The 22,640-nt window shown below is 34.4% G+C and overlaps 1 protein-coding gene across 3 annotated transcripts in view; it reads right to left on the bottom strand.

Moving 5' to 3' along the window:
• The window catches only part of TPR (translocated promoter region, nuclear basket protein), a 68,677-nt gene that overhangs the window by 45,655 nt on the left and 382 nt on the right, over positions 1–22,640 (bottom strand). For all 3 annotated transcript variants that reach the window (XM_047705656.1, XM_047705655.1, XM_047705657.1), the window contains exons 2-21: positions 22,218–22,526; positions 20,511–20,615; positions 18,009–18,082; positions 16,284–16,380; positions 15,056–15,159; positions 14,523–14,687; positions 13,554–13,646; positions 13,065–13,145; positions 12,897–12,984; positions 11,386–11,526; positions 10,873–10,964; positions 10,412–10,609; positions 7,964–8,071; positions 6,676–6,902; positions 5,659–5,822; positions 4,839–4,972; positions 4,604–4,752; positions 2,987–3,149; positions 1,612–1,746; positions 592–732 (exon numbers count right to left, since the gene is read on the bottom strand). In XM_047705656.1, the coding sequence (XP_047561612.1) occupies positions 592–732; positions 1,612–1,746; positions 2,987–3,149; positions 4,604–4,752; positions 4,839–4,972; positions 5,659–5,822; positions 6,676–6,902; positions 7,964–8,071; positions 10,412–10,609; positions 10,873–10,964; positions 11,386–11,526; positions 12,897–12,984; positions 13,065–13,145; positions 13,554–13,646; positions 14,523–14,687; positions 15,056–15,159; positions 16,284–16,380; positions 18,009–18,082; positions 20,511–20,615; positions 22,218–22,526 (2,768 nt within the window). The remainder of the gene's footprint in view (positions 1–591; positions 733–1,611; positions 1,747–2,986; positions 3,150–4,603; positions 4,753–4,838; positions 4,973–5,658; positions 5,823–6,675; positions 6,903–7,963; positions 8,072–10,411; positions 10,610–10,872; positions 10,965–11,385; positions 11,527–12,896; positions 12,985–13,064; positions 13,146–13,553; positions 13,647–14,522; positions 14,688–15,055; positions 15,160–16,283; positions 16,381–18,008; positions 18,083–20,510; positions 20,616–22,217; positions 22,527–22,640) is intronic.

Consider the following 22,640-nt stretch of genomic DNA (forward strand, 5'->3'; position numbering starts at 1 on the left):
TCGGCGGGGAGCCTGCTTCCTCCTCTCTCTCTCTGCCTGCCTCTCTGTCTACTTGTGATCTCTATCTGTCAAATAAATAAATAAAATCTTTAAAAAAAAAAAAAAAAAAAAAAGAATCACCCAAAGTGACTAGAGTGAAGAGTGTCTGGTGCTCACAGTGAGTTAGGAATAATGCCCATTACCAGCAGCCAGACTGAAAACACACAATTCATTGGACACTGTGACGAGTATTCAGGAAGGGCTCTGCTTAATAGTAGAGAATAATTAGGTATAGACTAAGCGTTGCTTTGGGCCTACCTAATAAATCATAAAAAGTAACACTCAAGAGAATCAAACTATTTTCAATTATTGCATCCCAGAACAAAACCCAGGATTTACAGGATTATAAAAATATCTAGCACTTAAGAGGATAAAACTTACAATGTATGGAACCCAAAAATTACTAGGCACACAAAGGCAAGAAAAATTTAACAGCTTGAAAGAAGTCTCTCTAAAACCATGATTCAACAGGAGATGGCAGTGTACCTACATACCAGCTTCACTTCTGGAAATAAACAATTTACGGATATTTGTAATACTAAATAGACTCACATCTAGATTTCTAGTAAGTGTATGTCTTTGCTCCACCTCATTATCCAGCTTCTTCTTTAGATGAGATATCTCATGTTCCAGTTTTTCTATCTGGCTACTAAGCCTTTGTTTGGTTTCTGTTTCAGATCGCTCTAATATTCCCTAAGGTAAAAAAAGATTTTTGGTTATGCTTAGGAAAAAAGTTAAAAAGCAATGCAAAGAAAATTAAAGGCTACAGAGCATTACAGGATTATAACCCACTTCTACATGAAGTAGTTAAAATCTAGAATATTTACCAAGAGTCTTTTGACATTTTTCATACTACAATATCTGTTTAGGGGTCCTGGGTGGTTCAGTTGGTTAAGCATCTGCCTTCGGCTCAGGTCATGATCCCTGAGTCCTAGGAGTGGGCCCTGCATTGGATACTCCCTGTTCAGCAGGAAGTCTGCTTCTCCCTCTGCCCCTCACCCTGCTCTTGTGCTCTCTCACTCCCAAATAAATAAATAAAATCTTTAAAAATATATATCTATTTAATAAAGAAAAAAAGAAATATAATAGCCACTCAGATATCCTGAAGTTTTAAAAGAATTAATCTTTTTAAAAACATTTTATTTATTTGTCAGAGAGACAGCACAAGCAGGGGGGAGCGGCAGGCAGAGAGAGAAGCAGGCTCCCTGCTGAGCAAGGAGCCCGACATGGGACTTGATCCCAGGACCCCAGTATCATGACCTGAGGCGAAGGCAAACAATTAAACGACTGAGCCACCCAAGCATCTCTAAAAGAATTAATCTTATAAATAATCAAACTACATAGGACTCTGTAAATATAGATCTGAGGATGAAAACTGCCAAACGCAGTTTCAATCATCTGTTTAAAGGTTTTATTTAGAATACTGACATGTCCTAATAAATCTCAAAACTCAATTATCATCATAATGCATGACAAAAGTAACAGAAAATTTTTCTAATTAAGAACCCAAGAGGATTCAATATTAAACTTAACAACAAGAATTTTTTTCTAGATATGTTTTTATTTGGTTACCTGAATTGTTTGCAGATTAGTCAGCAGCAAGTTTTGCCCTCTTTGTTCAGCTAATAAAGACTCTCTTTGCTGAGAAAGACGGACTTCTGACAATTTAAGCATTTCCTTTTCCTTTTTCAAGTTTTCTGCTCTTACCTTGAGGTAAATACAAGTAAAAGAAAAAAATGCTGGAAATAACGTGTCAAATGCAGTAATACCATTATAAAATTAAAAAGAATCTTCACTACTGTGTATTTCTTAATGTTAATTACAGACAAGGTCATCTCTTCATTATACAAGGATTTATAACTCTTTGAAGTTTCATGTATTGAAATATGAAGCAAAAGTTATTGGGACTATCAATAGATCAAAGGAAAAAAATCTTGTAATTTATGATTTCTCTGCTCTTAACAAACCAGATATTAAAACAAACAAAAAACCCTAAAACGTCAGAGTAAAAGAAACATAATTGCAAAATTTTGCTATAGTCATACCTACATACTACTAAATTATGCATTTTGAATCCAAGGTTGGTTTCTAAGTACCTGTTTGAGAGTGCTAATTTATTCCAACTTTTTTTTCCCTCACAACGAGTACAATCTGATTCTCAGATTTGGCAGGTTGCTCTGAAAATCAGTATCCTCAAAGTATTCACATTTATATAATAAATCATAAACAAGCAATCATAAAACTTCCTCCACCGGTTTGAAAAAGTGATGCCTCCATTCCCCACAAATGAGTGTGAGTACATTAACAATGAAAGAATGTAGCCAACAGAATTAGAAAAGCTAGATTTAAGTCCCAACCAATCCATCTTTCGCTATCCTAAACAGGAAATCACTTAACTTTTGAGAGTTTCTCCACAGGTAAAATGAGAGACAACTGCACCTTGCTCACAAGTAATGGTCAAAAAGTTGTGAGGTAATTTTATAAGAAAGTAAAATGTTATATAAAAATTCATCAAGAATCCAGTATTTAATTGAAAGTACTGTCAATTTCTAACAGGCATTTGTATTCATGTGGAAATTCAGAAATAGAATTTAATGCTAATAAAATTTTTATACTGTCCTTTATCAGAAATGAGCAAGAATGAATGAAATATTCATTTGTTTTTGCTGTAACTGGAGAAACAGCAACTTACAAATTTAATATGAAATGGAAGACTTGTAAGGAAGTCTTAATCCAAAAAATCAAACTTTTCCCAGTTTAGTTTTGATAGAAACAATCACTGGATTAATGCACAACTGGATATCTGGAAACTATGTAATAAGGATTTGAAATCCACAAACCTCTCCAACATCTGTATCATGTCAACCAGTAAAATCAAAGTAATAACTAAAAAACAAATGTCAAATGAAATTTATAATGCAAGTCAGATGAGGGAAATTGGTCTCACTTCCGCAACAGCTAGCTTTTCATTTGCTCCTCTCAAATCCTGCGTCATTGTATTGATGATCTGTTCCTGCTTTTGAGTTGTTGCAGTAAGTTTCTGATTTCTCTCATGGAGGGATGTGATTTCTCGACGATATCCTTCAACGTTATCTTGTAGCATTTCATAACTTACGAGAGAAAAAAATTTCTATAAGCAACTAAAATAGTATATCCTAGGTTAGTTCCTTAAAGGACTTCACAACAGCTTAATTTCACATGAGTAACAATATGAGGGGTGCCTGGCTGGCTCAGTCTGTTAAGTGTCTGCCTTTGGCTCAGGTCATGATCCCAGGGTCCTGGGACGGAGCCCCGCATCAGGATCCTTGCTTAGCAGGGAGTCTGCTTCTTCCTCTCCCTCCATCCCTCCCCCTCTGCTCATGCTCTATCTCTCACTTTCTCTAATAAATAAATAAAATCTTCAAAAAAAAATTTTTAAGCCAATATGGAAAAGAGTAGTTTGTATAATAATGTAAAATCTTCACCTCCAAATTTAATAGTAAAATTTAAACTCTGAATAAGCTTTAAAACTTTAAATTCTACTTTCATGTTGAATTAACTTTTTAAGCTAATTCATTTATAAGAACTTTAATCACATTCAAAATAATGCCAATATGATGTTGATATATCAAACATCCACCATGATACAGTATGCAATTTAAGGTATTTACAGATGGTTAGAGAGGGAGTGCTAGAGACCCTTTTAGCCTCTCTAATTCTTCTTAATTTCTTACGTTTCTTGAAAGCTTACAAAATGGCTGGCTACAGCTATCAGCATAGAAAAAAAAAGGTGCTTTTACTTGGGGTATCAAATTGTTGGAGTGTATGGAGGAAAACTATCTGCCACACCCTTATAAAAACATTGTTTTTTTTTTTTTAAAGATTTTTATTTATTTATTTGACAGAGAGAGATCACAAGTAGACGGAGAGGCAGGCAGAGAGAGAGAGAGGGAAGCAGGCACCCTGCTGAGCAGAGAGCCCGATGCAGGACTCGATCCCAGGACCCTGAGATCATGACCTGAGCCAAAGGCAGCGGCTTAATCCACTGAGCCACCCAGGCGCCCCAAAAACATTGTTTTTTATCCTGTAGTGTATATAGGATAAATTTTGTCCTAACCTGCTAAACTAATAAGTATTTAATGGATCTACTAACTATAAAATGAGATTTACTATATTCCTTTATAAATGACCAAAAAAATAAATTTTCCCAAAATTAACTATCTACTACTTGCTTCTCTTCTAGAGAAGACTGAATGAAATTTGTTCACATACCTCTCATTCTCTGATGTATTTATAAATAATTAAGTTGTATAAAAACAGTACATCCTTCAATCTCAGGAAGGAAAACTAGCAACATTCCTCACACCAACTTCAACTTTCTAAACAAATAACTATCTGGACTCCTTAGGAATGCCCAAGAGAATCATAAGCCAATATTAAAAAAAATGAACACCCACAGCTTCTCACCCTTGAGTATGATCCACAAATAAGTAACACTCTTGCAAATTAATCCTTTGATTCATTTGAATACTGAAGTTTGGATTATTTATTTAGACTATTAGTTTTTGAACAACAGAAAATTTACCGTTTAGAAGCAAAGTCTAGTTGTGTAGAAATTTTGGTGTTTTGTGATCGCAAATCTGTAATTTGATCCTGAAGTTTTTCGAGCTGCTCATTTTGTATTTTTTCATTATCTGCCTTTTCTTTTTTGTAATTCTCAAAAATTTCCTGCAACTAAATATTGGATAAATTATTAAAGATGACAACCTGTGTTCTCAAAGAACCTAATCCAAGATAAAGTTATAATGATATGGTCTCACCTGTTTAAGGGCAGCCTTGGCTTCTATGGCCTCTGCTGACTCAATTACAGACACTGAAGCAGGAGTGGAAGCAGTCTGGGATGTACTTGAACGTTTTGGAGTTGACGCAAGAGAAATATCATCTAAGCTTGAAGCTTCAGAAATGTAAACAGAATGATATAACACTTCTCATCACAAATATCACTACCAAAATAAACAAGTTAGACTTATTTAAATGAAATGATAAGATTGCAGAGATCATGAGAGAAGGCATCTACTAAATAACCTATTAAAATTACATTTGGTTTTTGGTTAGAGACAATATTAGCAGATGAAATGTTAAAACTTAACTAAAAGGGAGATGCAATGCAATGTACAGCATGGGAGTATCATCAGTGATAAAGGGAGATGCAATGCAATGTACAGCATGGGAGTATCATCAGTGATAATGTGATAACTCTGTACGGTGACAGAGGGTAACCAGACATCGTGGGAATCATTTCATGTTGTATGGAAATATCAAATCCCTCTGAGGTACACCTGAAACTAACAGCATATTGTGTGTCAATTATACTTAAAAATTCATAGATACAGCAATTCACAGACTCTAAGATACACATTTTTCAACAATGGTTAGCATTTCTTCTTTTTTAGTCATACCTAAAATAACTATACATTTTAGAACTGGTGATGTTATGATCAACCAAATATGGTAGTTCAATTTGAAGTTACCATTCAGTAGAGTGGACAGTGCTTATGATGTTGCAAATCTATTTTATACATTTAAAAAATATTTCCCAAAAGTATTTAAAAATTTTTAAGATAATATATGAAAACCTACCTTGCAAAGGAATGGCAACTCCTGTTGTTTGTGACAACAAAATACGGTACATGTCACGCTGACGAACTATGGAATCAACAAGCTGCATTTGATGTTGTCGTGACTCACGGAGTTGTTCTAATTCAGTGAGGGCATTCTCAAGTTTTAGCTGCAGCTCAGCAATTCTGTAGAAAAAGAAATCAGTGTATTTCCCATGACAGACTGAAAGGCAGTTGTAATTTCAAATTACCAACTAATAAGCACTTTAGCATCTATCATATTAAGAATAATATTTTTGCCTCTCTTATCCTTTCTTTCTTCTGTCAGTATTTTAAGAACCACTTTTAAAATCTTCACCACACAGGACTCAGGTACTCCCTGAAGTCATCTGAAAAACCTACTTGCAAAAATCAAACCAATTCTACTCAGTCCAAACCCCAGTCTCCTTACATTTATAGCCATTCTTTCTCTAGCAAAAAATTTTCCAAATTTTTTGGAAAAAATTTGTTACTATGCTTGAATAATTCCTACATTATCTTCTCCACGAAGCCTGATTTGTTCCCTTAAATCCAGGCTAGGTCCTCTACCTCTCACTCCTAATAATAGGCTTTTATCCATTATAGCACTAATCACACTGAACTATTATCTACTTACCTATTTTATTTTTTTTGAGATTTTATTTATTTATTTGACAGAGACACAGCCAAGAGAGGGAACACAAGCAGGGGGAGTGGGAGAGAGAGAAGCAGGCTTCCTGCCTAGCAGGGAGCCCAGTGTGGGGCTCGATCCCAGGACCCTGGGATCATGATCTGAGCTGAAGGCAGATGCTTAACGACTGAGCCACCCAGGCACCCCTACCCGTTTTATTCTTACTATCAATCTCATCCACAAATTGATATCCCAGAGAGTAAATTTTTTTTTTTTTGTACTGTTGCTCATTTTTTTTTTCCTCCTAAGTCACTATACTCCCAGTATACAGCACAATTAGGGACACAAAAGAAAAATTGGCTAAACAAATCAAGGTAGTTAATTGCTTACTTGCATGAAGTTGTTTCTTGTTCTTCTCTTTCTCTGGTTTCCCCAAGTTCTCTAAGGGCCACTAAGAGACGTTGATTTTGCTGTTGAAGTTCTTCAATATTTCTATAAGATACTAGATGCTGTGATATTACTTCGGATGAACTACTTATATCAGCAGAGCTTACTTCCTCATCACGAATTACATGATTACCCCTTGCTTCTTCAAGTTCCATCAAAAGCACTCTAATCTAAAAATAAAGTTTTAATATGTTACCAAATAGTATTGACTTTGATTCTGTATATGTTTAGAACAGAAATTTGCAAGTGAAAATATTACTTTATGAATACCATCAGTTAGTATTAAATGATTTTAAAAATATTAAGATTGTTTCAGATATTAAAACCCAGAAAAATTTTAATGGGAAAAATTATTTTTCCTTTCTACTGAAGTGTATAAAAAAGCTTAGTACTTTTCAAAAAACTACCAATTCATGATTCTACAAGTATGGCTCCATTTTTGTAAAACAATGACCAAATAAAACACCAAGAAATATATACCTATGTGTGCATATGCTTGCACTTGCATGCTTATGTATGTAGCATATGGTGGGGCAGAAGGACAGCATGAAAAAGATTTAATTCAACTCATATGAAGTTTTTATGTATGTGTTATGTATCTGTAAATCCACACACCAGAACAAGGATAAAATATACAAACAAAATAGTTCTATATTTTCTGACTTGTTCAGTTGAAGAAAAAAAAGTGGCAGAGTAATCTATAGGCATGGTTTTATTTTAGTAAAAACAAAGGATGCTTACATATGTTCGTGAATGCATCGTGTTTATTTATACATATAGATATATGTATATACATATATACATATCTATATGTATATCTATATGTATATGTATATGTGTATATCTATATGTATATCTGTATGTATATATATATGTGTATATATATATATGAAGAAAGACATGAGAGAATATACACCAGTCTGTTAACACTGGTTATATTCTGGAATTTGGGCAGGGGACAGAAGACTTTTATTTATCCTTGAATTATTTCATTTATTACAACCAGTAGTTACAATTTGAAAATTTATCAAATACTTAAAAAAAAAAAAAAAGGGAAGGCCTATGAGAAAACAAAAAACAACGACTAGGTTACAGTGCTGCTACAGTCACAGTCCTAAGTGATGAGAATTTCATATGCAGTAGTTCTACCTTAGATACCTGCAAATAGATTTAAACATTATTGGGCAGTCTGTTTAGGAAAAAAATAGGAAAAGAAACAGAAAATTCTAACCTGTTGTGAAAGATCTTTTATTTGTATTTCCATCCTTTGATTGTCTCTTTCAAGCACAGATGAATGTTTGTTTGCTTTATCAGTGTCCTCCTGCAATCGCTGAATCTCCTTTAAAATGTAAATTAAAGTGAAAATTCTGCATACCCTTCTAAAATCTATACAAATGAAGCAGTTATATGAATAACAAAAATATACAGTGCCCAAATACTATAGTCAACTGATAAACTAAAAACATTCTATTTATGATACAGTAGTTATTAAAGAGTAATTCCCCACAAATATGAACACATATTTCTTAATATCTCAAGTACTGCTCATCATTGTTTATCACTATATACAAATAATGGAGGATCTGCCCCTTGCCTCCAGATTAACTGTAAATTACAATCTTACAGCCACACCAAATTAACAGTTTATGTAAAATGTCACAGAAATACTCTGAAAAGCTGCGTTACTGAGATGAAAATAAAGGACTATATTACAATGCCAATCATTACTACATTACTTACATAGAAATAAACATCAAAGTAAACAGTGTTGGGTAAGGTGTGTAAGACTTGATTTTATAAAAAAGGAAACAGGAATTTATTCTAAAACAGCCACAGCCAATGTTACTGTTAAAAAGATACATTATATGCCAACCTCTGTTAGTAAGTTCTGCATCCCAGTATCACTAAGGATTTAGGGGCACAGTTTAAAGGAAACTGATAAAAAACACAAAATATGTTTGAAATCTTATGTTTTATCTCAAATTCATACAAATTTTGCTTCTTAACGAGCTGTTTTTACATTATAATGTCTTAAATACTATCCAAGTGAAAGATGGCTCATATTTATGCTGGTGTTTCAAGTATCTTGAGTACACTGCCCTAAAGGTATTTGTACACCAATTTCAGTAGAAACAAGTATGTGACAAAATGAAGGAGGCATATATTCGTGAGAGATGGCAGAGTTCAAAATGGGATTAACTAAGATGCTAAGGAAGAAATAACTTGGTTATAAAACTCTGAACATCAAAGAATCTAGACTGGAGGACACATGATGTACGTTACAGACAGAAGATTCTGCTATAAAGAACATACAGAAATTACCTAAATTCTTTGCTAGTTTTGACAAAAGTATGTAAGGGATTATTACTATTATTATATTATATAGAATATTATTTATTAATATTAATATTATACCCATACATTAGTGAAAAAGGAACAAATAGGTTTTTTCCATAATGAACACACATTTGAGCCTGAAAGTCCTTGTACTTCACTGTTTTCTTTAGACAATAAGCTCTAGGAAAAAAATCTCAACATTGAGAAACTTGAGATCTAATTATACCCAAGGGACCTCTTCTCAAACTACAGGGTTGGGGGGTGAGGGGAGATATTACAACCAATAGTCTGCCAAGGCAAGCCTGTTAGGTGTCATATGACTCAGGAGAAAAAGACCATTAGATATAATATACCCATATTTAAACTGATATTTGAATTGTAATAGCAACCACAACAAAATTTTAAGTTTCAATTAAGGATACAACTTATTTATACTATTTTTTCCCAGGGGGAAAAAAATTAATCAGTTTAGAACAGCAGATACAAAAGGTTACTGAATTTTCTCAATAAAACTTGTTTAATGAATCTTGAGTTCTTCACAGAAAATAAGTATTAAGTTGTACCCTAAAAGCAAAATTATGTTGATATAGTCTTTTTTAGTTATTATCTAGTAAAAAGGAATCCTAAGAGGTAAGATATTTATGAATATCCTTGGTACTTTAAATTTGCAAAGGAAGAGTAAAAAAATAATGTACACAAAAGTTTGCCAAATTGTGAAATGTTATAAAAGAGGAATTCTTCCCTATGGTCAAACAATGTTACCATTTCTAGATAGAATATCAGAGCTGTCCGACAAAGAATGACTATGACAAATTTACAAGAGTTCTATTACAAAGAGAGTTGTTATTTTAATTTGAAGAATAGTCCAAGGAGATTTGGCTATTCAACATCCACTACAAAAAATATCTCTAATGTCTTAAAAAATTGAAAAGGCTCCCATAGTTTTAGCTGAATAAGAACACTTCATGATTACAGGTGTTTAATAATGTAGAATTACCCTATTACTGAAAAGCATAATTAGCCTTTTCTGACTCAAATACTTTATTTTTTTAAGACACAGAGAGAGGTGGAAAGAGTGGGAGAGCAAGTCAGGTAAGCGGAATGAGGCGGGGAGAGAAAGAGAGAGAATCTTAAGCAGGCTCCACACTAGCTGGGACCTGATGCAGGGCTTGATCTCACAACTCTGGGATCAAGACCTGAGACAAAATTTGAGTTTGGACACTTAACCAACTGAGCCACCCAGGTGTCCCATTAAATAGCTTAATTCTAAGAAAAAAACTACCTCTTAAATAATTTCTCATATATATTTTTCCCACAGTTCAAATTTAAGAATGGAACCAACCTTCATAGCTTGTTCAAGCTTAACAGATAAACTTGCCACAGCTTTCTGTGCACGTTCATACTCCTCACGTTGGCGTTTCAAAATTGGTGCTTTGGCTTCAACTTCCTTCACTATTTCATCCAGATACTTATTGATTCTTTTGTTCTCTAGTTTCTCCAAAAGCAACTGATCCTGAGTTTCCACATAAGCATTATATAGCTGAAAGGAGAAAAAGGGGCTGTTTCACATCTCAGCATAATAACAGAAGCATATAATCAATCTAGCTTCATAATAAACATACAATAGAACTTACATAAAATGGAAATGTTTCCTATCTGTGGCAAGAATCAGGAACCAAGAAAGCTTTTCTTAGAATGATCCATTAAGCATTAGATGATTTTAAGAATAATTTTTCTGAGCATTAAAGTTCAGTAAACTTCCTTTTGCTGAAGGAAAATAATAAGATTTAATACCATTCTTACCTCAGTTAATTTCATGCCCGGTTTCACTATCTTAGCTACAGCTGCCGCAGTAGGAGACATGGCTGCAAGCTCTTCTTCAGATAGTATGGCTCCTGTGCCAACACAGAGAAATCTAGTATATTTCTGTAGTATTATACTTCCCACTAAAGCCAGTAATATTTTTCCCAAGACAAGTAAACAGGATACCTACTAAGCATTACATATGAATTCCTATGCAGATTTTAAAATAGGACTTCAAATTTCATGTAATATAATCTGATTCTAAAAATCATGCAGTAAGAATAGTTAAAAATGTTCTGGAAATTGACACACAATTATGTGTGATCAAATGGTACTTATATTTGACAATATAGTAGAGATATGAATAGGTATTAATTTTATACCAAAAAAACTGGATGGAGTTTCCTATATCACAATAAGATAGATAAATACTATTAGTGGAAATTAATGAGAACTATGTAGGAAGTAGTAGTATTTCATTCAAGTCATTATTAAGCATCTATTAATCCATACCTTTACGTTTTGTGGCAGAAAGAAGGTCATTTGCATTCTCTAATTCCTTCTCCAATTTCCCTATTTTGTCAAGCATTTCTTTTTCCATTTGATCTTTAGATTCCTCCACTTCTAAAAGATGATCTTGTATTGCTTTATTGGCTAAAAACATTTTTAAAGACAGAATATCCAAACATAAAATTAAAATCTTGGCATTTGTAAGATGTAACAGCATAGTCATAGTCATTACTCTTTCCTTTGGCAGACTTTAAATTCTAGACAGGCTATGGTTGTCAGTTATCCTCCAAAAGCTCTTGCTTTACTTTTAATTCCTGAAATGTCCTGGCCTGCTGACTCTATTTCTCTTTTTTGATGTCTCTTATACATGGTGAAAATAAGGGAACTCAGAGAAGTAAAGAAGTGGCTCTAAGTATCTCTTTGGTTTTATTCCAATCTTTAGTCTAGAATACAGAAAATCACTAGAAAAGATCACATCGACAACTTGTATTACCCCAGCAACAAAACAAAACAAAACCCTCAAGAAACCCAAAACCAAATACATTTAAAAAGAACACATGAAAATCAAAGACTTTATTTTTTATTTTTTTTTTTAAAGATTTTATTTATTTATTTGACAGAGAGAAATCACAAGTAAGCAGAGAGGCAGGCAGAGAGAGAGGAGGAAGCAGGCTCCCTGCCGAGCAGAAAGCCCGATGCGGGGCTCGAACCCAGGACCTGGGATCATGACCTGAGCCGAAGGCAGCGGCTTAACCCACTGAGCCACCCAGGCGCCCCAAAGACTTTAAAATATACAGTTTTTAACATTAAAAAGTGAGGCTTATTTATGGATTAAGAGCATATCCAAACTATAAACCCATATGTACTTATCAAAGTCAATGTTTCCTAAATGGAATTAAAGTTTCCTTTTAGAAACCAGACCAGACTGGAAGAGATTATGCTGAGTGAAATAATTCAAGCAGAGAGAGTCAATTATCATATGGTTTCACTTATTCGTGGAGCATAACAAATAGCATGGAGGACAAGGGGAGATGGAGAGGAGAAGGGAGTTGAGGGAAATTGGAAGGGGAGGTGAACCATGAGAGACTATGGACTCTGAAAAACGATCTGAGAATTTTGAAGGGGTGGGGGGTGGGAGGTTGGGGGCACCAGGTGGTGGGTATTGTAGAGGGCACGGATTGCATGGAGCACTGGGTGTGGTGCAAAAATAATGAATACTGTTATGCTGAAAAAATAAAAAATTAAAAAAAAAAATAAAAAAAAAATAGAAACCAGACCATATATAAGATTTTAAGACAAAAAAAAACTTAGAAAAACAGTAACTATCTGTATTTTTAAATATCCTACCTGTTGGAAATATAATACAAAGTTTCTTATTCCAAGATTCTTTCTTCTATACCAAATTTTGTCTCTAATAAGATTAATATAACTTCTAACAGTCTACACAGAAGTAAAGAAAAAAATACATTTTATCTAAAAACAAAATAATCCTCTCATAATTAAAAAAATCTTACCTTCTCCAGCTTCTTTCAAAAGTTTGTGTAGTTCATCTACTGCTCGGGTCAGTTCATTGCTCTTTGCCTCTGAGTCTTCAGCAGCACTCTAAAATTTAATCTTAAAAAGTTACTGGACATCCAAAAAATGCAATATTAGGACACTAAAATGTGTGGTTGGGCATTTACCTTGTATAGATTAGAGAGCTTTATGTGAGCATTTAATTCATTGTGGAATTTCTCTTCCATACTGGCCTGCTGTTCCTTGGCCTACAAAAAAGACCCAGTTATAGCAGACTCATCTGAACTGAATTTAGAATGCTTAACAAATTTTAAGATAAAAAATCCAATTTTTAAAGAGAAAAAATTAACATCAGCTTTCAGGATAAAGATGACTTACCTTAATGATAAAATATTACTGGTATTTTTATCTTAAAGTGTAATACTTCAATGATATTAAAGTTAACCATACTTATTTTCAGACAGTACTTTGGATATAGCATGTGCTTGCCATTCCTGAATCTAGATATTTCAGCTTAGCTACAGCATATGAAAGTGTCCTGGCCATTTAATAGGTGCCAGAAACCAGTTCAAAACATGAAATCATTCAAAAAATTATAGCCTCATAAATGCTTTAACATTTTTATAAAAGAGAAATTTTAAAGTGGTCATCTCCACCTCTTTCAGTTTGGTCAAGAGCTCTTCTACATGTTTTTGAAGATTTTCATTTGATGTTTTCAAGCCATTCATCTGTTCTTCCATTCTAGAAACCTAGAAATAGAAGAGTTGGGTAGAGAGAGAATGTTATATTAACTAAAATGAGATATAAAGTTTAGCTGCCAAGTGAAAGCAAAAATAATGCCCTACACCCCAAAATGGGCTTCACATAAAACATGTATATTTAAGAAAATGAAAAATTTGGATTTAGCTAACAAAATTTACCACCACTTCTAAATGTATCTCAATGATACATCAAAAGACTGTAGATAGTATCGGGGCGCCTGGGTGGCTCAGTGGGTTAAGCCGCTGTCTTCGGCTCAGGTCATGATCTTGGGGTCCTTAGATCGAGTCCCGCATCGGGCTCTCTGCTCAGCAGGGAGCCTGCTTCCCTCTCTTTCTGCCTGCCTGTCTGTCTATTTGTGACCTCTCTCTAATAAATAAATAAATAAATAATCTTAAAAAAAAAAAAAAAGACTGTAGATAGTATCAAAATTCATCAAAGAATATCTTAAAGTATTTATTTAACTGCAACTGGTTCATTTCCTAGGCCAAATGTTTAAGAATTATGTCTTCCAAGTTTCTAACATAATACATTTACTTCGGTACACTATGGAGTACTTTTTTTTTTAATAAGATTTTTATCTACTTATTTGAGAGAGAGAGAGCGTGTGTGCGACAGAGAGAGAGTGAGCATGAGCTGGGGAGGGGCAGAGGGAGACAAAGAGGGACAAGCAGACTCCCCTCCAAGCAGCGCAGAACCTGTCTTGAGGCTGGAACCCCAGGACCCCAAGATCATGACCTGAGCGGAACTAAGACGCTAAACTGACTAAGCCACCCAGGCACCCCTCGCCATGGAATACATCTGTAATAAGCTGGTACACAAATTTAAGTTTTAACCAAAGTGAAAATGCAATTTTACTAACTTACCTCCTCTTTTTTGTTTTCAAGATTACATTTAAGCTCTAATATCTCATTTCCTTTTTCTCTGCCAAGAGCCAAAAGTTCATCAGTTTTAGTTTTTAACTCTGTATTCAGCCATGTATTCTGATTATGTAACAACTCCTTTTCTTGCTCCAAGCGTTTTTCTCGATACTAAAGATAACCAAGAATACAACATTTACAGTTAAAGACAATATACAGCTAGTTAAAAGATTTTGCCTGTAGCTAATGAACACAAGCAGAATCTTAAGAGAAATAAATATTTGCATGCATTCTTAACAGAAAATGGATGGTCAGACAATAATTATAAGAAACTCAAATATCACGTAAACAAATAGTTCAATTAAAATTGTCTTAACTCTTTCCCTGGCATTAAACAAAAACAAAAACACAGCTTTTAATCACTTTACAGATCACTTCCTTATACTTAAAATTTAATTTAGGTGCATTTTAAGCAAAAATTTACTTTAGGTAAGTTTTAAGCAAAAATTGTATTTTGTGCATTTGGAATTGTTACTTGCTTTAACAGAAACATCAGATGCTTGAAGTTCATCCAGTTTTAACTGCAGATCACCCTTTGTGGTATTGCTTTCCTTAAGTTTTTCATTTAGACGTTTAAAATCCTCTAGAAAAGTCAGAAAAGAATTTGAAAATAATGACTAATGCTCAGAGGAACCAAACATCGAAGATGCATCTCTACAAATACAAGCATTTAATACAAGGTAAGCAGTTCTCCTTAATTTGCTTTTGTCATACTTAGTTACAAATTTAATTTTAGCAAATGATAAGCCAAATATGTGCACCGAACCCAACATCTAAATTATACTGGTTATTTTAAGTGCAGTATCTTAAGCTAAACATACAAATTAACATTAATTTTCCTGACATATACCTATAGATCTATTAAAATTTCATAAATAGCCATTGTTAAGTTAAAAAGCAATAATATATATAAACATCTACTCAAAACAGCCAGAATATTACATGTTTAATTTTTATTATATTCCTACACTGAAGTTTTTATTAAAAATAAATTAATTTTATCTAACCACTAACTGATCAACATCACCAATAAATATTCTGAAGTAACTTAACTGAGGCTGGAAAAGTGTAGTTACCTAATTGAATATTACTATATAACAATATAAATAGCTGAAAATTCTATTAATAAAAATATTCAAAAATTTTATAAAAGGAACCAAAGGGAACTTGATTCCATTACACTGCTTAAGAGTCAAGTTAACCTTAATATATCAACTACATCATATACTGTATTCTTTGTACCTATCCTACTTTTATGTATTAGTTAGCTTATATTCCTGCCTAACTCCTTCAGTCCATATTTTTAAATACAAGATTTCCTTTCAGGTTCTTATACATATTGAATGTTCATGGACAAGTTATACCAAAAAGTGTGTCTGTGTTAGCCTCTACAACTGAACACTTGAACTGCTTCCAATTTGATACTATAAATAACATTGTAGCAAATATCTTAACATGTAAATCTTGGTCCAAATTACAACCTCTTAGGTATTTTTCATTTGTGTATATTCGTCTAGACACTTTTTTAAAACCTTGATAATGATCTAAAGATAAATGAGTGTGAGACACAGTAGGATATTACATTGAACTATATTCTGCACTATGACAAACAAATACGAGCAACAGAAATGGACTGGGGATTAATTCCTAGCACTATTAGAAGAGAGAGGAGAGAGTGGAGTTAGAGGCTAAAGTACTTCTTCATACCTGTTAAATATTCAAGTTCTTGAGATAGTCTCTCATTGGTTCTAACTAAGTCTCTTTTCTCAGCTTCTAATTCTTCTTTTGTCCTTGTAAACTGGCTCTATCATATAAAGGAGAATATGTTTAAATTAAAAAACTGTGTTCCAGCACAGAAATGTCACTCTTTATTTAACATTAGCTGTAGTTTAAGAATGGTTAGTTTTCTTTCTCTTATAACTTAATACATCAAGAAATTTTAAAATTACCTGTAATCTCAACATAATTTATATTTTACAGTTTTTAAAATTATTTTTCATAGGCTTATGGAAAAATTTCTCACATTACTATTTGTCACTTGGATGTGTTCTCATTACTTAAACACGCCTTTGTAGAAAAGACATTAAATTTAATTTTTTGCTGCCATAAAATGCAATTTTAATGGATAGCACTGTATTTACAGGCTGAATCAAATTATTTTTCAAGAAAGAGACTTAGAAATGGAATTATTATAATTCCATTTAAGTTATTTAATATATTTTTATATAAAATATATAATTTAATTATATTATTATTTAATATATTTTCTCAAACTGCTTTGCAGCAAGACAATGGCAATCAATATGCTTTGATTCATAAGTGCCAATCTCAAGCCACTCATGCCAGAACTGAAGATCATTCTTTTTTAGTATATGTGCTACTGAAGCGAGCACTGAAGAGCATTCTTAAAAAAAGACAAGAAAGAAATCAACGTTAACATGGGGAGATGAAAAATAATAACCTTATTGTTTTATCTGCTTTTTCTGATCACAATTGAAGCAGAGCAACATTTCATATTGCCACTGACCATTTGTGCAGCTTCCTATTTTTTTTTAATTCCTTTGCCCATTTCCCCCTTGAATGATTTCTCTTAAGAGTATGAAAGCAGCCATATATTAAGGATCCAAATAGTCATATTTTAATTGAAAAAATACTTTTTAGTGGTTTACTTGTGTTTTAGTTCTTTTTATGCAGATGATTTTAAATTTCTATTGGATTAAGTTTACTACTTTCCCCTTATAAGTATGTTTTATACATCAAGTACCTTTAATCTCAAATCAAATACAAGTTTTTGTTTTGTTTTTCCAAACGCAAATTTCTAAAAAGCAACGGCAAGAGTCTGAAGTTCTATTTAGAGAATCACTGGTATGATCACTTCATTAAACCAATGGGTGAACAATCCTTGTGATCACATCCAATATGTTACCACTACTCTGAGGAAATGATTTCCAATATGGATTTATCCATATACCCAAATGAATCACAATAGCTGAAATAATGCCTGAGCAACATTAAGTATTAAATTAAATAAACAACATTAAGTATTAAATTAATATCGAAAAGGAAGGATAACAGGTAGGTAAATGGGTGAGTGGGGGACAAATAAACAAATCTATGAATATCTCTCCTACTTACAGTTCTGTGGCACTTCACTCACAATGTGAATTTTTTAAAAAATCACCACCTTAATAGCTATAGCGTTAAAACCAAGTTTTTTTTTTTATATTAAGTACCAACATATTCTGATGAGTAAAAAAATACCTAATCAATAAACATATAAAGGTCCAATTAAGGAATTTATATATATGCATTTCAGGTAGTAGTTTCTCCTAATAGAACATGTTTCACCTTCCCATTAAGTAACACAAAACAGAATACTTCCTCAAGTATCACGTTTATAGTTAGCTTTTTATTCATAGGAATAACTTTTACCTGAATGGCAATATTGCGATCCTGAGCAACTTCGAGTTCTTTATTTTTCTCAGTGAGTGCCTTCAGTTGATTGTCTGGATAAAAGGAATTTTATGAATATATACACATAAACTTAAAAACTACAATGACAGTTTTCATCCAACTGCCACCCATATACATGTTTTAAAATGAAGAAACTGAGTCTCAGAAAAGCTGAGTTATATAACACAGTATCACAGTATTCTAAATTCATGAATATGCAAAATTTAATCCTAAAGCAGTTTTTATATTTTTTAAAAAGATTTTATTTGAGAGAGAGAGCACACGTGCAGAAGCAGTGGGAGCAGCAGAAGGAGAGGGAGAAGCAGGCTCCCCGATGAGCAGGGAGGTTAATGCAGGGCTCAATTCAGGACCCTGGGATCATGACCTGACCTGAAGGCAGACACTAACCAACTGAGCTACCCGGGTGCCCCTCTTATTTATTTATTTTTTAGCATCATGTCCAGTGTGGAGCCCAACACAGGGATCAAACTCAAGACCCTGAGATCAAGACCTGAGCTGAAATCAAGAGTCAGATGCCCAACCGACTGAGCCACCCAGGTGCCCCAAGACCAGATTTTTAAATATGCTATTTCTGTGTCCAAAATCTTATTTGTGATCATTCTAACCAACATTTATAGGAAAAAACATATACAATTATCACTTCAATAATTTTTCAATGACTCCTCTAAGTCAATCATAACAATGAATAATATTTGCAAATCAGAAGAGTAAAAACAAAACCAAGATCAACAGACTAATAAATTTAAACTATATAAAATGTATACAAAGTAAATAACAACAACGGATAATTGTGATTCAGCTTGTTTATCACTCTAAAAAGAGCCTTCAACGCGGAGGGGAAAAATTATGCTTGAAACTGAACTATCAATCCCAACAATATCCACTTACCATGGTCTACCTCCCCTTGCATGGTTTCTTCTCTAAATGCATGCAGATAACTAGGAAGAATAGACTTTCTGAAACACACCTATGTTATGTGCTGGCAATTTAATAAGTAAATACGTTACTACTACTTCCAATCTTTAGTTCTATTTAAACAACTGGCTTATTATAGGGGAAAACCCTGCTAAATTAGTCTGAATTTTCTATTTTGCATTAATATTATTACTGTTTTCCAAACTTATAGATCTGGGATGATAAACTGAAAAAACACAAACATAACTGTATACCCTAGAAAGGCATACTAGATATGTGTCTAGGTTTATCTTTATCTTCTCCTTCTCCTCCTTCTCCTTATCCTACTTCTCCTCCTCCTCCCTCTTCCATACTGCATAAAAGAAGCTATAATCATGGTAATTTTCCTGAAATTCTTTAGCACCTCAGCTCTACAGACCTAGTTATTATGCCAAGGCAGAACTATATACAGATAATGAACCAGATCTAGCTACTCGATAAATTACTTATCCCTCATTACCTATGTATATATATCATTATACATATATTTTAAAAATTAAGCGCTTCAAAATTAGCTGGAAAAAAATTATGACCTAAATAGTTGATGGGCACAGACCTGGTTAAGAAAAAAGGCTGAAATGTTAACCATTCTTTTATTAGTTTCCTGTGTTCCCGATCAAATTAAAAATCCAGCTATATTTAATAACAAATATGATGCCCCCACTCTATAAAGATCTTTTCTGACATTTGCTTTCTCCCATCATAAGCAAAGCACATAATACACATCATTTTCCCGAGAAATGCCAGGACCTTTAAATGAGATCTTGTGTATCTTCTAGAACTTAATGATATAAGAAACTTATTAAAAAGGAAATTACACAGGGCACCTGAGCAGAACAGTCTGTTAAGCATGTGACTCTTGTTTTCAGCTCAGGTCATGATCTCAAGGGGCTGATACTAAGCCTCACGTGGGGGTCCACGCTCAGCTCTGCTTCAATTCTCTCCCCCGCCCCTTGTACTTTCTCTAAAAATAAATAAATCTTTAAAAAAAAAAGGAAATTACTCATCTTTCCCAAGAAACAGGTCTTAAAGAGGAAATACCGTGGAATTCATAAATACTTATAAAACAAATAATAGTTCAAACATAATGAAATTAATAGGCTTTAATTTTCAAGAAATTAAAAATAATTCTCTCCTTAATTATGTTATCAGTTGCACAATGCATTGTAACTTTTAAAAATGCTTTCAAACAACTCTCATTTGATCTGTACAGTTATGTAAGCAGACGGACAGGTGGTTCTAGCCATTTTGTATGTCATGATTTACATATGACAAAAGAACTTTTATAGTAGTCAGAATTAGAACCCAGGTCTCCTGACCATTAATTAAACCTTATGTTCTTAATAAAGTCTTTACCATCAAGTGAAAACTCCAAATACCACTATAAATGAAAACAACAACCATCAGTATTTTCATAAACAGTAAATCAATGTTTCCAAAGCATAGAAAAAAGTGCCTAAAGATCTCCATACTACAAAAATAAAATAATGGTGTAAAAATACTTACTGAGCTTCTCTAGGTCAAGCCTCAAGCTTTGACACTCTCGGGTTTCATTCACAAGTCTCTCCTGACTGTGGGACAGCCTCTTCTCTATCTCAAAGTACTGTTGTTCTTCAGAAGCAGAGAAAAAAATAAAATCAAACACACATGTACACACAGTCAATATGCTACTTATTTTTTAACGATGTTGATTTTAGTATTTAAGACACAGTATTTGAATTGCACTCCAAATAAGAGAATTTGAGTAAAGATAAATAGAGCACTGAAAGAACTTGAACATTTCCAACTGACTTGCATGAACATAACAAAAGAAAGTAAGATCTACAGGGCGTTTTCCAACTTCTATGTCTGTTCCACAAGACTGAAATTCTTCAAGGTAGGCAACATGTCTTACTACTTATCTCCGTATTTTCCCCAAACATCAGTAGACATTTTAGCATAAAGCACACACACATACAAAAAAAAAAAAAAAAAACCTTTTTAAATGGAGAAAAAAAGGATTAAACACTGCTTTGTTTTAAAAGGTTCTGTTGAGGGTGGTTGGGTTATGGACATTGGGGAAGGCATGTGCTATGGTGGGTGCTGTGAAGTGTGTAAACCTGGCGATTCACAGACCTGTGCCCCTGGGGCTAATAATACATTATCTGTTACTAAAAAATTAAAAATAAAAAAAACTGGGAAAAAAAAAAGGTTCTGTTCAAAGACTCAAATATCCAAAAACATAAAATAATTAACCTTATGTAAAAAATGAGTTAACTTTACAGGGGAAGGACTGTGTCCTGTTCAGCACAGTATCAAGCACAAAGAAGACAATCGATATCTATGTATAAGTTAATGAACAGACGCGTTGTTATCTTCAGTGTTGGGATTCAGAGAATTACTTTTTGACACCAATTCCGCTTGATAATTACATTTTTGAAGTGATAATGTATTCAGAATTTTCAATCAGTTTAGCAAAAACAGCAACATACTCCCCACGCCCCCAGGTAAACCAGGACAAATAACAGTTTGTATTTCACTAACGGTAGTTCCTATGATCTTAATCCTTCTTACCGGGTATTCAAGTTACTATTGTCGGTAACTTTCTTATTTGAGGGTCTACTGTAAGTACCTATCAACGAGTCTTTAAACTCCAACTTTTAGAGAAAAATCCGATGGATCAAACTCATTTACGTTCGCTATGTTTCCAATGCTGTCTTAGGCACCTACTCCTTTATCTGACCATCTAGTTCGTCACCTAAACAGCGAGCAGGACTGAAAAAACAGAACTAAGTGCGCGAATCAGTCGATGAGACAAACACCTCTGAAGGCAGGTGTGCAGAAAAGTGAGCTTAAATTACCCGCAAAGCAACATAAAGATAGGGTACTCCAAGTTTAGAGACAGGCGCCGCAGCCTCTCGCTGGCCCGGAGGAAACACACCCAGATCTTCACAATTTCTACGTGCCGAACCTTAAGTGTCCCTCAGTAAGACCACACTAATTACGAAGAAAACGGAACGAAGTGTAAATTCCGTTTAAAACAAACAAAAAGGCGCCTTCATTTCAAACTGTGAGAGTAGGTAAAAGGAGGCCTCGGGGCGGTCTAAGGAGCCGGGGAAGTGATGCCACCAGGGAAGTCGTAGGCAGAAAGCAAGCTCGCAAGGGGAGAAGACCAGCCATAGCTAATAAGGAGTCGGGCCCAGCATCAAGAGCGGGAAGAGCATCGCCACTTACCACTCTCCACCTTAAATTTCTCATGCCGTCCCTTCAGGCCATCGATCTCGGATTGCTGGTCCGCAAGGAACTTCTCCAGTTTGTTCTGGACGGACTTAGGTAGCTTGTTCAGCTCTGTGCGCTCCAGGACTTGCTGCAACACAGCCGCCATGTCGATCGGGCCGGAGGCCGCGGGGCCAGCAGCCGGCGCAGCAGAAACCGAGAAGAAAGACGAAGACCAAGAGGACCCAGAAGCCTGGGCGGCCGCCTCGGCCACCTCGCTCCGCGGCTCGCGTGCGCCTGCCCGCCGGAGGCTCCCGCGGCGGGACCCTGGGAAATCGAGTCCAGCCTCAGCGCCGGCACCAAAGGCGCCCGCGTCCGAAATGCGCGCGCAGCCGCCGGTAGCTGGGCACCCTGGGAAACCGAGTTCAGCCGCGGCCTCTG

Source organism: Lutra lutra, chromosome 15, assembly GCF_902655055.1.
Source record: "Lutra lutra chromosome 15, mLutLut1.2, whole genome shotgun sequence".
Taxonomy (NCBI): Eukaryota; Metazoa; Chordata; class Mammalia; order Carnivora; family Mustelidae; genus Lutra; species Lutra lutra.